This window comes from Strix uralensis, chromosome 7 (genome assembly GCF_047716275.1).
Source record: "Strix uralensis isolate ZFMK-TIS-50842 chromosome 7, bStrUra1, whole genome shotgun sequence".
In the NCBI taxonomy this organism is placed as follows: domain Eukaryota; kingdom Metazoa; phylum Chordata; class Aves; order Strigiformes; family Strigidae; genus Strix; species Strix uralensis.
Window position 1 is genome coordinate 6,346,736 of NC_133978.1, and position 15,008 is coordinate 6,361,743.

At 39.5% G+C, this 15,008-nt stretch overlaps 1 protein-coding gene across 5 annotated transcripts; it reads left to right on the top strand.

The window, feature by feature from the left end:
* The first annotated feature begins 210 nt into the window (after positions 1-210).
* DNAJC12 (DnaJ heat shock protein family (Hsp40) member C12) lies at positions 211-14,627 on the top strand. Of its 5 annotated transcripts, none has more exons than XM_074874300.1 (6): positions 211-601; positions 4,408-4,503; positions 7,647-7,725; positions 10,051-10,190; positions 11,447-11,648; positions 13,472-14,627. In XM_074874300.1, the coding sequence occupies exons 2-6, from the start codon at positions 4,426-4,428 to the stop codon at positions 13,564-13,566; spliced, it is 594 nt and encodes a 197-aa protein (XP_074730401.1). In that variant the 5' UTR covers positions 211-601; positions 4,408-4,425; the 3' UTR covers positions 13,567-14,627. The 5 variants fall into 5 exon arrangements, with proteins under 5 accessions (XP_074730401.1, XP_074730398.1, XP_074730399.1 ...); XM_074874297.1 differs by having other exon boundaries at positions 212-601; positions 952-4,503; XM_074874298.1 differs by having other exon boundaries at positions 212-601; positions 4,371-4,503.
* The last annotated feature ends 381 nt before the right edge of the window (positions 14,628-15,008 follow it).

A 15,008-nucleotide genomic window follows, 5' to 3' on the forward strand; every position in this document is an offset into this window, starting at 1 on the left:
CGGCGGAGGGGGCGGGAGGGCGGGGCGGCTCCGTCACGTGACGCCCGTGCCGGCCCCGCCCCCGCGCCGCAGGGCTCTTCCCCCCCCCCGGCCCCCTCACCCGTCTTCGCGCGCGCGCGCCCCTCGCGCCGTGGTGGTTTCTCGTCACGTGGCCGCGTGTCCCCGCGCGAGCCTTGCCCAGGAGGGGAGAGCCCCGGGTCGGGCCCGCCCGCGCCCCGCCGCGGCCTCCTCTTCACCGCGGGCTGCGCGGGCGGGGCGACCGCGCACGGCGGGCAGGGGCAGCCCCGTCCCCGGGGAGCCTGACCGTGTCCCCGAGGCTCACCCCGCCGCGCGCTCCCGCCAAATGGCGGCTCCTGTGTGGCTTCGCGGGAGTCGGTGCTCCTCTCGCCCCTGTGAGAAACCCTCGGGTCCCTCCGTGGTGGCATTCCGGGTGTCAGGTGGAGAACGCATATTCCCGAGGGACACACGGTGCTTCCTGGCACCGGCTTCCCGTTGGAAACGCACTGTGTTGGGCTGCCATGTAGCTGTGCCGCGCCGGGTGAGGTGAAACCCGCCAGGGAAAGCTCGGACGAGTCTCCGTGGCAGCTCGTTTACCGGGCAGGTAGCGTTACCGAGAGCTTCGAGGCGGCTCTTCGTTTTCCCTAAATGCAGAGCTGAGGGTCAGAAGTATCCACAGGGTTACAGCTTCTGCCCGGGATGTTGGCGTGCCTGCTGGCTGCCTGGGGAGGGTTTGGCACCTGCATGTTGAGCTGTTGGTAGGGGTGCTTAAATGTGTTACCGTGGTGCTTGAACTCCTGAACTCCAGGGAGGTTTTGGGGGTGTTCAGCACCTGTCCGAACAACGGCTCTTTTAAGAACGGAGCCTGCGTAGCGTATGAGAGACCTGATGGTAAAATTCAAGAGTTGGGATTTGTACTTAGGACAGCCACAAATTCATTCTTTTCCACATCAGCGTTCCCTGGTGGGATGTGCACAGCTAATAGCTCTGGTGACGTGTGGTTTTCCAGTGATGGCTTCCGTTGTGTAAATTGTGGGCAATCCTTAGCGACCGACCTCGATGCCGAATTGCGGACCATCACTGTATGGTAAATACAGAGGTACCATGCGTGGGCTTTCTGTGTCTCTTTCTACCTGGAAGTCTTGTCTGGGTAGAGCTTGACCACTTTCCCAGGACTTCTACCAACACAGAATTTTGATCTAAACTTCATGGATATAAATTTAAGTACTGTTTTGTTTAATGTTACTGCTTAACATCATAAACTATTTGCAGAATAGTTCTAGTGAATTTAATACAACTGAATCCCTAGGTTTAGTGGCAAGACCAGGATTAGGCAGGCATGCAGGCCTTGATAACAGCAGCTTTTAAAAAATTTTGGGTTAAAATTTTTGATACGTGTTTTTTGTCTTCAAAATGGATTAGTGTATAGGTAACTGACTTTATAGGTGGTATATATATTTGTAGGGGGGAATTATTTTTTTTCTGGTTCCTTTGGGTATTAGCAACCCCCCAAAAGATGTACATGTCACTTTTTAGAACTTTTTTATTATTATGTGCAAATTTGTATGCCAGCATTCTTCTTCCTTATTGAAGCTGAGGCAAGATTCACGTTTCTTACAAAGCACACGCAAGATGCTTTTGTCAGCATATAAAGGAGAGGTGTGACTTCAGTAGTGTTGTTTTGGTGCTTATTTATGTGAAGACTGCATCCTAAGGAAGAAAATGTGTGATACAGGTGTGTGATCTAAAGCTTTTTGCAAAGGTATCGGTGAGGAAATGATTCAAGGATCCTAAAGCTGACTCTGATACTGCAAGTGTTTATACGTGTTAATGATGACGTTGCAGTAGTTACCCCTAAACTGGGAAGTCAGTTTGGTAGTGCTTAGGTCCTCTTATATTTCCAACTCTGAGCATGTGTGGGGACAAGGATGGAGCACGAAATGCAAAACTCATTTGAGTTACCTTGTGCTCTGAACTTGAAAATGTGTACTCTGCCCTCAGGAAGCAAAACAACTAAAGTCAGTTGAGAAGAACTGGTAGTGGAAGATTTGATGTATTTTATGGGAATAAATTTAAATAGAGATTTCCAGATATTGCTGTTTTATTTAAAGGGCCATTTATGAGTTTTACAAAGTGATGCTAAACTTCCTGTTATACTGAACTAGAATTTAGTTTCATTCGTCTCTAAATAAGCAAAATTGTTGATAATGTGTTAGGAATTAATAGAAATGGGGTTTTTTGTGTTTGAGTACAGAGGACAAATACGAGATTTTCTCACTTTCTCACTGTTTGTGCGTTCTGAGCAACACTAGCCAAAACGTGTAGACACAGAAGCTGTGCTGTCTCGGGTGCTGTGGTTCTCTTTCAAATAAAGTTTATGTCCTGAAGGCAATCTTTTTTTTCCCCTGCATATTATATAGAGGTCCTCTTGCTCTCCTTTTTTTTTGGTGATGCTTTCCTCTGTGAGTTGTCCCACTGAAGTCTGTAGGAGCAGTAAAAGTCTGAGTTATTATTCAGTACCAGTATTTTCAGTCCTCCACACGCCAACCTTTGGACTGTGCTATGGGGCCCCTTGTGTCCCAAGCACTGGAAATCTCGGGGGGGTGGGGGGTGCGGGGAGCTCAGGTATGGTTGCTGCTGCAGTTTGGATCAAAGCCCTTGTTTGTTTGGTCTGAGCAGCTTGCAAGTCTTGGGGTTTGGTCATCTGAATCCGGCTCCTGGACCCGCAGTTCTCCTTGCAGCACAGGAACAGCCACTGCAGGCTGGAGGGGAAAAGGGTTAAAGAGCCTTCCCTTTCCCCTAACGCAAATATGCAAGAAATACTTGGACAAGAACTGTATGTCAGGAGTGCCCTGGAGAAGAGGGATAGCTGTTTGTTTATCCTCCCCCAAAGTACAATCTATTTAAATATTGACATGATCTCTTGCTAAAAGGCTTTCTTTTCTTTCCTGGACTTTTCTGGTTTATTATTAAGTTATGAATGAGGGAGAGGGAGAGATTTGTAATTGCTAATTCTTCCACTGTGTTGAAAAAGTGTATCTGTTGTTCTGTTTACTCTGACAAATATGGTAGTAGTGTTTTCTAATAGATTTAAATTGACTGAGGCTTGTGCTTGGCTGTTTAATATTATTGCTTCTTCTCTGCATGTATTTTATATGTTTTATAATCTTAATAGGCTATCTGAACATACAGCAAAAATAGGAAATTTCAGACAATACAGCCTTGAAGAGAAAGCAGTGGAAGACTAACATTATATGTAGATAATGTCAGAAGATTAATAATAATACAATAATAAAATAAAGCACTTGTCAATGCAGGAATTATATATTCAGTATTTTATAAACAGCTCTGAATGGCCACGTGTTAGTTTAAAGAATCAGCAATATTTAATGACATGAAACATCTTGGATTACCATGCTCTTGCAGGGATGGGAAAAGTAAAAATAGAGCTCCTTTGGCTCCAGAGGAAAGACTTTGGCAAGTGGTTAGTATTACATGTAGGAAGTCATCTTTTTAAATCAATAGATTGGCGGAGACACTACAGTTAAACAGGTCTGCAGTCTTTGTTGGAGTGGGGCTTTGATCACTAACCACTGTTTGAAATCAAAGGTATTCCACTGCAATGTAAAATGAGTTTTACAAGGAATGTGTTTTGCACACGATATAGACCTTCAAGACACAATTTGAAAATAATTTAGCATGAGAAAGAGTCCCTATTTAATTTGATAGTAGACAGTAAGTATTTCATGTTGTCTTTCCATAGTCTTAATTTCGTCAGACGTGCAATTGGTGTACGACAGCTGTTTGTTTTTGAAGGGTAGTCTGTATGTACCCTAGGTAGCCTTCAAAGAGTAAAGGTTCACCCCTTTCTGTTGAAGTGATTGACACAACTCTGAGAGGTTTTGACAAGGTCGGTACTTCATTTTCAGAAGTCTGCAGCCCTGTATTCGTTATTTTGGAAGTAATCCTTTCTCTTTTCTATAGTTACCCATATAACCCCCCTGTAGCAAAAGTTGCAATTAAAAATTAAGCAGAGAATATATTTTAGTATATGTAGACTCAAGCCTTTAAGTATGTGCCTGGTTTTCAGTGGCTGTACACGTGATGGCGTGATTTAAATCTCAAATGCAGATAGATTTCAGTTGGGTTTAATGTTGAAGTGACTTTGGCGACTACAAATCCCAGGGAGCATTGCCGTGAGCAGGTTTGTGCAACCGGATTGGCATCCTGCAGGGGCCAATGGCTGGCAGGGAACTCGAGAAAATTCATGTGTGTCAGCTGCCAGTATTAAAAAGCACTGGCGAGAGCTGTAGACCTGAGTGGAAATTGCCCGTTTCCCTGGGCTACTTTTAAGCCGAGCTTTGTATTGATAGTCTGTTTTAACACCCTCCGTGCCTCGGCTTGAACAAGCCCGCTGGACGAGTCCAGATGGACGCAATTCTGGACTGCAGACCGGATGACTTGGAAGATTACTACAACTTGCTAGGATGCGACGAACTGTCTACGGTAAGAGCCTTCCCCACCTCCCCACCGGGGTCGTAACAGTTTGAATGTGCTTCTGTAGCTGCAGCGGGGGGGTTGAAGTTGTTTATCTCTGCAGGCAGGACTGTTTGAAATGCACTGTGAACCTTCTGTCTTGCTACTTTTAGTATCTTCCTCTGTAAAGCTCAATTTTCTGATCTGTACACCGATGTTAAGATCCTAGAATAAGGCTTGTATTAAAAATGTTTTATAAAGCAGGACTGTATTATAGATCCAGCTGAAATAATGGTTTATTCACTAGTTTAGTTCAACGTGATACAGTTTATTCATTAGTTGAGTTCAACATGTGATATGGTTATGAATCGTGAGCCAACTGCATAAACTTGACAACATTCAAATTATATTTTGGAATATATTTTCAGCTTTAAAACATGAAAAATCTATTTATAGGCAACTAATACGATGAATGTTCACAGCTGTAGGTCACTGATAATGCTATTGAGTTTCTCAGGTTTTATACATATTTTTAAATTTTTTTTAAAAACTATTCATTGATTGGGAGGAAAAACAAAATATGTCTTTTTCATTCATCATATTAATGATTTTTAAATGCTAATTTTAATGACATTCAAATACTACTTCTACTAATTTGTTTTGGTACCAGATACCTACTTTATAATGAGATCTAGCTAAGCAATTGTTGAATGATTTGTAGCTAAAACACGTATTTTTCTTCCTATTGGTGTCCATATAACATTTTCTGGATAGTCTGAGTTAGTGGTATGCTGATACCTTTTAATCTAGTCTTCCTATTAACTGGAGTCATGCTTCAATTTTGGAAAAGGAGTTTTGATTACTCTGCTGTAATGAAGGATGTATTCAGTGTGGGTAAAAGCTGTATTTTGCTCAGTAAATTTAATCAGATGCTCTCATCTGTCCTAGTGGTCAAATGCTGGGAAAATACCTCTGCCTTTTCTGTCACAAAGCATACTAGTAAGCACCGTCGGTCTGTTACAGAAGGGAATGTAAAGCTTTTCCTGAGAACTCTTAAAAAGTCATCCCAGCAGAGGGCGGTGGGTGTTAAAGTTTCTATGCAGGCTGGTTTCGCAGGTGCTATTTCTCATTTTCTACCTCACACTAATTCCTCAAGGACTTAGCAATTAATGACTAGTTCAAGCACACATTGAGAATGATTTTTCAAACTGCTTAAAAACGAAATGAAAAAAATGAAATAAATGCTAATGGGTCCTGAAAAATAATCTGTCAACTATTATTTGTTGAGAGAAGCTGTAAATATTCCTAGATTATTTTTGACATGGGAGTAGGAACTGAGATCATAAGTTGATGGAGGACCACGACTGCCTTCGCTCAAGATAGGATGATGCACACTACTTCTAACATTGAGCAGAAATTTGAAGCATTACAGGTGTTTTGCAATCACATTACTTTGCATGTGCAGTGCAGTATTTGTAGCAGCAGAGGCTTCTTTAGACATATACAGCACATTCCCAGCTGCAGTACTTTCTTCATCTAAGCTGCTGAATATTCTGGTCTTGATCTGACCTGGTTAAATTTAAACACAAACCGTCTTGGTTTCTACAGATTTTATCTGTATTCAAGTAAACACCCATGTTCATTCTTGGCTTCTTGGAGATTTGAGCTCATGGACACCTAGTTCATCTTCAGACTTGAGAGGAAGAGGAGAGATTTAATCTACATCCTTCTTCCAAGAACAGGGTTATGCATATGTAGTGGCTATTAGATACCTTTTGTGGTAAAACATCTCACTGAATATTTTATATAAATTTAATATATTTTGTATAAACTTTCTACAAACTTTTCCTTCTACTGATTTTTTTTTATTTAAACTGAAGACTTCCACACTACCCCTCTGTTACTGTATGTATTTTAACTTTGCATTTCCCCTTTATATAACTGAGTTTTAGAGATGGTAGCTAGCTATATGGTAAGCATTTTCAACAAGTTCTCTGTACGATGTATATATTTTTTAAGTGTCTTACTGACAGGAAATATACCACCTTATATCTGCCCCTCTGGAAGAGGTTACTGAGAAAAGCAAAAAGTTGTGGAATTCTTAAAATACCACTGTAGACCACATTTTTCCCAGCATATGACAACAAAATTTGGCCAGCTAGTTGAGTGAACTGTAATTTTATTCTAAAGAAAAAATATGAGCCTTAATTTTGAAATAAATCATTTAAATTGTATCTAGATATCAGGGTTTGAAGGATGACGAATTTATATAAACAGCCTTTCTAGCATAGGAAGGAATAGTAGCTAATTGATATCTTAAGGCAAATTGTTATGAAAGCTTAAGCTGTACTGGAATGATATGAAGAAGTTTTGGCTTCTGAGTTATAATAAGAAAGATACTTTGAAAAATGTGAACATGTGAAAATCTAAGCTGATGCCACTCCAGTGGTTTCTTGTATTTTGATAACTGTTAGTACGTCTTTGTTCATCCAGTGGTTGTAATACTTTATGGTACTATAAACTGTGCAGGAATTTGTAATTAACTAATAAGCTAATACATGCCAGTATTCTAATATTGATTATAAATGTATTCTATTGCAAGCCAGTCTTTTTGCACAGAAAATTAACTAGACAGGAGGAATGTGAACTGCTAGTTATCTAGCTTTGGGGTATCCAAGATGGAAAAGTCATGTGGTACTGGCTAAATCTCCTATGGAGAGGATATGGAGAAAGCCACCCAATCCCACAAATTGATCTTCAGCAATACAGAAGGTCTTTGCTTCCTGCAGTAAGACTTCATTAAAAGTTAAGAGTTGATTAAACAAAGCGAAGAGCAACTGAAGAGATGCATTTTGCCTGCATGGTCAAATGTGAGGAAGGGGGTTTGCACACATGGCCTTTACACATTTAAAGCCAACTTGCCACATTGGATGACTGAGCTTCACAAAAACAAGTATAAGGAGGGGTGCATGGGAAATGAAATTAGATAAGCAGTGTCACTGACAGATGGTGGTTGTTACCTATTTTGCTTGTACTAAAGCTTGTAAAAATGAGTAGGAAAAAACCCTTTCAGCATTCTTTTCTGTTCCTCCCAACCCCTTTCAAAAAGCAAGTTTGCAAATCTCTTCTTTGTGTATGTATTTACTCACTTTAAGTCTCAACATTCTGTTTAGGTTGAACAAATTCTTGCAGAATTTAAGATTAAAGCTCTTGAATGTCATCCTGACAAACATCCTGGAAACCCCAAAGCAGGTATGTATTCTTCCCTGTTTAAAAATGATCTATTTTTTTCTTATATTAACATGACTAAGATATTAAATTCAGCCTTAAAACTTTATTAAATATCTCTTCTCCCAATATATTTGAATTGTCATTTATATTGAGCATATTGTCTTTAAATAGCAAGCTTTAATATTCTTTTCTAACACTTGCACACTCCTAGGTGATAGAGCAGGAAGACACTTTGGGATTTTTTTTTTTCCTAGGACTTTAAATTTTTTTGTTTTCTACGGTAGAAAATCTTTTAATCCAGAAATTATTTGTGGAGTGTATCCCTGTCTAGACCTATGAAGTTGGCCTGCTTCCACGGTCAGTGGCATTCAAGTGCCATACTTGCGTCAACTAGTTAATTTGCTTCCATGAACAAGCCCATCAGGAACACATTAAATGTACTTTAGCTTCTTTTAATGTAATTTAATGACTGGAATTAAAGAGAAGCCAGCACGACATGAGTAACCATCTGTTTGCAGAAGAGCAGCTAACATCTGTGTTTATGACAGCATGCAGTTCATACCTGTGACAGCTAAGCAGCACCTGAGTTATCTGGAGACAATCTTACCCATTCATAACCACAAGATAGATCTAACCAGTGGTCACTGATGTCTGAATAGTTTATATTCTTAGAATCAAGGTTGTTCTGGTTACAGTTATGGTCCCCATCAAAAATTTGTTGTAGAATAATTAAATATGCTCTCATTTTGATTAATGCACAAAACTTTTCCTTTGGGTTCTTCCTATTAGTTTAAAGTGAACAACACACGCAGAAACTGAGCACTGTGGCCTACCTACTTGGGTGAGTTTGACCTCATCCACACCCTCCACCGAGAGAGCAGAGCAGGGAATACAGCAGAAGTTAAATGAGACTCACGCTCCGCCGCCTCGGAGCTCTCAGCAGAGCTTGGCTTGCCTCCTTGTTGGGCCATCCTAGCCTAGAATTGCAGAGTTGACAAGGAGGAGGTTTTGAAAGGTGAAATACGTGGGTTTTTTCACTTTGAGATTCCCTGAGATTTGGTGTTTAAGAGACAATCTACCATCTATTAACAATGACCTGTTCACTAATATTTAATTTATATTAAATGATAGTACAAGTGCCAGTGAAACCAGTGGAATGAACTTTGTCTGCAGAAAATTCTGGCATTTGCAGCAGGGAAACAAGAGACTATCCCAGTGCTATCCTGTTATGTCTGCACCACCCCCCAGTCCATCCACCCACCCCCAAATAATTGAAACTAAGTAACCCAGAAAGGGAGGCCAGGTGCCAAATGTTGGAGCAGCTTTGTTTGTCAAGAAGAAATATTTTATGCTCCATTTACCTGAACATGCTGTATTTACTTTAAATACCTTTTACAGTAGTGGTGAAAGTTTCTTTTTTTTTATTTCATCAGCTTAAAGCTCAATAAAGAGTAATTAAAATAGACGTTTTATTTGTTGAAAACTAGTAACACTAGAAAAAGGAAACCTAATAGAACTGCCCCCTCAACTTGTTGTTTGATTTACAGTTATCAGTTTTGATTAGTGTTTGGGCTCAGTGTATTTCAAAAGAAATCTCTCTAATTTGTAAACTGGAATAAATGAATAATAATACTAGTAGATCACTGTAACATAGGTGACTCATAGATAAAATCTAAATCTTTATAACCCTTCTACAAATAGTAACATGCAGCTGCATCCTTAGTAACCATTTAATGAAAAATTACCCTGTAGGGAAAAATAGGAGCTGTCATTCATGAAGTCTGATATTCAAGACAACATTTTAGCATGTAGAAAACATACCTAATAAAATGCACAAGTTAATTTGAACTATATTTAGACTCCTCTTCTTGCTTGTCAATTTTTGCTTGTCTTTTTTTTTTTCCCCTGCTCATGTTTTCTTGGTGTTGTGCTTTGCTCTGACTTCCTTGCTGTTCAGGATGTGTGTTCCTTCTAAGCATTAATCTCATTTCAAATTTCCCTTTTTAAGGTTGTCTGCAGGGGGCGACTCGTGCCTTTTGCCTGCTGTACTCTGTAAATTTCTCTGAACTTAAATTGAGGAGATTTTGAAGCTGGTAGACAAATGGGTATTTTTAGTCCTCCTTTGAAAAGGTATCATTTGTCCACCAAAGGTGCTGTGATCCTGAAGCCAGCTAAAGCTGTGCAGAGCTGCGAGCAGAACAACCACGTACCTTTGTCACTTAGTTCTCCTTCTGTCTCCTCGACTCTGTTTGCTCTAAGCCATTGTTGGCAGCTCCCCTTTCACATCTGAATTAATTTCTTTGAAAACAAGTATTGGCTTTAGTATCTTTTTGGTTTGTGTTTTAGTGGAGAATTTCCAGAAGCTGCAGCAAGCTAAGGAGATTCTTACTAATGAAGAGAGTCGAGCACGTTACGATTACTGGCGACGAAGCAAAATTACCATTCCGTTCCAGCAATGGGAGGCCCTGAGCAGTTCTGTGAAAATGGTTGGTGGTGTCTTAAGTTTGGGCCATCGGGAGGAGGGGGAGGTAGGGCTGGTAAGGAGAAAGTGTTGCAGTGATTGAGGGGATGAGTTACGACACTTCTGCAGGAGTGGGTTTTGGGGATGGGAATAGTGCCGAGTGATTCCTGCACTAAGGATGTTAAGGAAATTCAGGAAAAATTGAAGGGCTATAGAAGCCCATTCACAGAAGGGTTTTAGGCTAGTAGTTTTAGAGTGAATTTATCAAGTTGCTCCTTTTATGTGTATTGTATGACGTTTAACTAACTTAAGGGCTATTCTCAAATGCTTCAGCACACTTTGCTTCTGCAGGAACCTTTTATTTATTTTCAAAGTTAGATTAAAGCTCCGAGCTTTGTATAATACATTCTCCTTTTGGTATATTACTTATCAGATGGGTTTTCATGCTATCTGATTAAATAAAGAGCTCATTGAGAAATCTAGAAGATAGGTTCCTTGGAACCCTGGGCTTCACGGAGCCTCTTTGGAGGGGCCCTGCCAGGCAAGTGGGGTGACTTTTGGCAGACAGATGCTCTGAAGGTTGTTTCCCCTGCTAATTTTGCTAGTGAGATAATTTGGTAGAATGTTCCTAGCAGATCCTAATTCCATAATGTTTGATTTTTTTTTTCCCTGCCTTATTAGGGTAAATGATAGTTAAAAGTCTATATGGTCATATTTTAAGGCAGGTGAATAAATGTTTCCCTTGCCAGTTTTGCTCACCTCAATTCTGCTCACGAGAAAAGATTGAGAGCCTCTTCAACTAGCATTACACCTGAGTTTAAATGTTTGCTGGAAGTATCCCATCAAGCTTAGTTCAGTTCCAAACAGAAGTCATTCCACAGACTTTAGTAGTAAATCTTTCCAAATTGTTTTGCTTTCAAAGGGCACCTTGAAGTCAAAGACACCTTTGAAAATGGACATTTTCTAAGTCACTCAAGCCCTCTTAAAAAAGTATCTGAGGTCGTGACAGAAGAAACTGGACAAAAGACACTTAGGATTATTTGATGCACTTGTACATTTTGTTCTTCATCTTGACCTGACATGAACTATCCTCTCAAATGCTCTTTGCAACATGTAACCGTGCTTTCTCCCATCCCCTTGGCCTGCAAGCTTCTCTCTAATATGTGCTTTGTTTATCCATTTATTATACCATATACAATATAAGAAAGAAAAGTTCATTAAAAATCTTTTAAAGCATAGGAATTAGTTCTTTTTTTTTTTGTTATTTTTGCATTTCTTTAGTCAATGCACTGGGCTGTCCAAAGTAAGAAGGACCAAATGCTGGAAGCTCCCGACTTGAATAACAGCAACAACAAAACTAATGAGATTTGGACCCAACAGACTGAAAACAATGAAGGCGGGTTGTCAGATGGGAACAGGGAGCAAGAAGATGTTGCAATTCCTGATGTGAAACCACAGTCTTCAAAGAGTCCAGACTCCCCAAGTAAGTGAAACCAGCAGTTACAGAAAATTGCAGTATCTAGGGATTGGCCTGAAATGGAGGCTTTTAGTCATGAGAAATTCTTCTCCAGAATAATATGTTTAACGGGTAGCTCTTTTAATGTGGTTTTGGGTTGGGGTTTTGTTTTGGGGTTTATGTTGTTTATTATTTATTTAATTTTGAAGCTTTCAGACCTTTCTTCCTCCCTACTCCCTGTTTACTTGCCTGTTTGCTAGTAAAACCGAAAACTGGAGAGAAAGAAGAAAAAAAAAATCTTAAACCAAAATGGAAAGTTCCATTTTGCTGCTCTATAAAAACAAAAGGCAGTTATTTGAAGTTATTTTCTAAAAAATAGCTTTAAAAACTTTTAAATAAAATATTCAGGTATTCTCTTTTGTTTAATCCAGCATTCAGTACTTCTGCACAGTTTGCATCTGATGAGTTAATGAGGACTAAAAATTGAGACTTGAAGGCTTCTTTTGTATTTGAACAGGTTTTTTAAAAAAAAGTACATGCACCAGAATAAATGTGTATTTCAAAAGCTGTCATCTGGCCAGCTAGTATCTCCTGTCTGTTGTTTAGGTTAGTATGCCTGAATCAAAGTTTACTTACCACAACATCCACCCTCTGTTCTGCTTGATCCTTCAGGGTTTTCATGATTTTAGGCTTATGTTTCCAGAAAACAAAGTCCTGTCATTTCTTCCCAGCTTGATCAAACAGGAAATTAAGTTGAACTGTGAGGGAGGCAAAACCTAATTTAATCCCCAACATTTGTGGAATGAAGAAAATAGATAAGAAAATTCTACAAACAAATGTTTGTGAGGCGTAACTGAAAACGTTATATTTAAAAACTGAGCTCTACAACACGATACTATTTGCTGGGTTTTGGTAATTAATTCATCACTGTATCCTTTGTAGAACAGTAATATTTCACAGTAAAGAAAACATCATCTCGTTCCTTGTAGTGGTGAGCTTTCTTTGCAGGCATCTTCTGTCTCATAATTTTTTTTATGTTTTAATTTAATTTCCATAGATTTGAATGGAAAAATCAAATTTCTACTTAATTTATCCAGTGGGCATATATTTATATTAATAAATGTTAATATTAGAATATATTTATTTGACAGGGCCTGTATGCACTTCAGTGTTCAAACTTGATGTTAGGATGTTGATAATGCTTTTGTTTTGGTCCAGGAAAATTTTTATTATATTGGACTCCACTTTTAAACTGGGATATTTTCAGTTCCTGTCTGCTGGTCTGTTAGAATTATGGACTACAACTCCACGTAGCTATTTCAGCCTGAAGAAGAGGTTTTGACACTAAGTCTGGTAACAGGTTTCAGCTTCCTGATATAGGAAGATCACATTTTAGTAGTAACAGCCCACAGATGATAAAAACATAGCACAGGGTCTGAAAAACTCCATTACTCCCTTGTATGTGGAAAGGACCATCTGTGCCTTCCCTCTGCACTGCTGCCTTTCACGTACTTGGGAGATTTATCATGTCACCCTCTATCTCTTCTTCTTTAGATTAAGCAAATGCATTTGTTCAGTTTTTCTTTGTAAGTCCTCTTTTCTGGACTGCCGTTGTTCTCGCTGTTCTCCTTTGGACTCTTCCCAGCTGATGTATATCTTGAAATTTGGTGTTTGCTTGAGTTCTTGTTCAAACAGTGCCAAGATTACAGAGGTTGTCCCTGCTAGTCGAGAGCACTGGAAGTGACCATTTTTTTTACTTTTTTGGGGGAAGATTATCAAGTGTTATTTCAGACAACTTAGTTTTATACATGTTTATAATGATTTACTCCCCTTTCTCTTTTTTTGCCCAGGATTTTCAGAGGCAAATTACTGGCACTTGCGTTTCCGCTGGTCAGGGGATGCTCCATCAGAGCTTCTGAGGAAATTCAGAAACTATGAGATCTAAAATGCAAAATACGCAAGAGCATGAGATCATCTGTTCAACAGTTCAGTATTTTTTTTGTCAGCAGTTATAAGTTATTTGTATTTTGTATTCATTCATTGTGATGTGAACGTTCGAATAAATGTCTTAATACTGATTTAACACACATGCTATGAGCATTACAGATGGAGGTATTTTTGTTTAATGAGCAAACTTTAGTAAGTCAAGCCCTTTTCAGTATTAACATAAAGTGATACCGTGAAGTTACCTAACATCTTATATATGGTTTCTTGTATCCTTAAATATTGTGTAGTGAATAATATTTTTCTCAATACCGTGATCTTATAGAGAATGTACTCTTGGTAGAACCAAAAGTCAATGTTAGACTCCAGCATATCATCCTGTTCAGTGATGATCTTCCCAAAGCTGTACGACAATGAACTTTAAGCAAAACTGTGCTTATTTCTGAACTGTGTACTCTGGTTCATTTCTCCATTGCATTGTACTTACTGCAGTGATTTATAATGCATGCATGCACGATACTATTACAAACTTTTTGGAGAATTGTGATCTTACGATATAGATGAAGTAAGAACCCTCTTATTATCCAAGAAGGTCAGTGTCGTAGATCAAGCACTCTTAAAAATCACTTGCTCTCTATCTTAACAAGTACATTTTTTGCACCAGCTATTTATTTCGGAAGGCAGTTGCAGAACTTCACTTCTCCAGTTAGCAACTTTCTTCTTAAGATTTATTGGTGGGCAACTGATATCCCCTGTATGTGTGCCAGCATTGTCCTGTGGCTTAATAGTAATTTCCTGCCCTGCTCTGGCCTGGTAGACGGGGTCTTAATCAGGGTTTTGTATGGTGAGGAATGAAGAATCAGTCCAGTCAGCATTAATGTGTACAGAATCTCACATGAAAGGTTTTTGATATTTTGGGCAACTTTTCAAAGTCTACATTGTGTTTATTTTGTATTTGTTTTCTTCTTTGTAAACCAGGCTAATATGCCAGCTATTGTCATTGTGTTTTTGTGCAAGCAAGTAATTCCGTCAGCAACGAATAAAAGTGCATGCGTACAGAAAGGGGTTGTGTTCATTTTTTTGAATTGAAATCCTCTATCCATCACAGAGATCCCTTTTGAATTTCTTGTTATTTGTCCCCTCAGTGGGTAAAAGCTTAAGGGAGTCCAATCTTGGGCATCTCTATGGAAAGTCTAATCTGAAAACTACAGTCTTCTCCCAACATGGAAACAATATTACGATATCTGTCTCTCCCTGGAGTGACACGTTTGGCTCTACTCTGCAGGGGTGTGATGTGCTGTCTGACCTACTGTGCTTCTCCTGTTTGGTGCCTATTTGCTATAAATTGTAACACAAGTGCCTGCCAATGGAACCTGCATAATATGTATATCTTATTAACCTCATTAGTATATTTATTCTGGTGCCAGTTTTCTTTACAGGGGC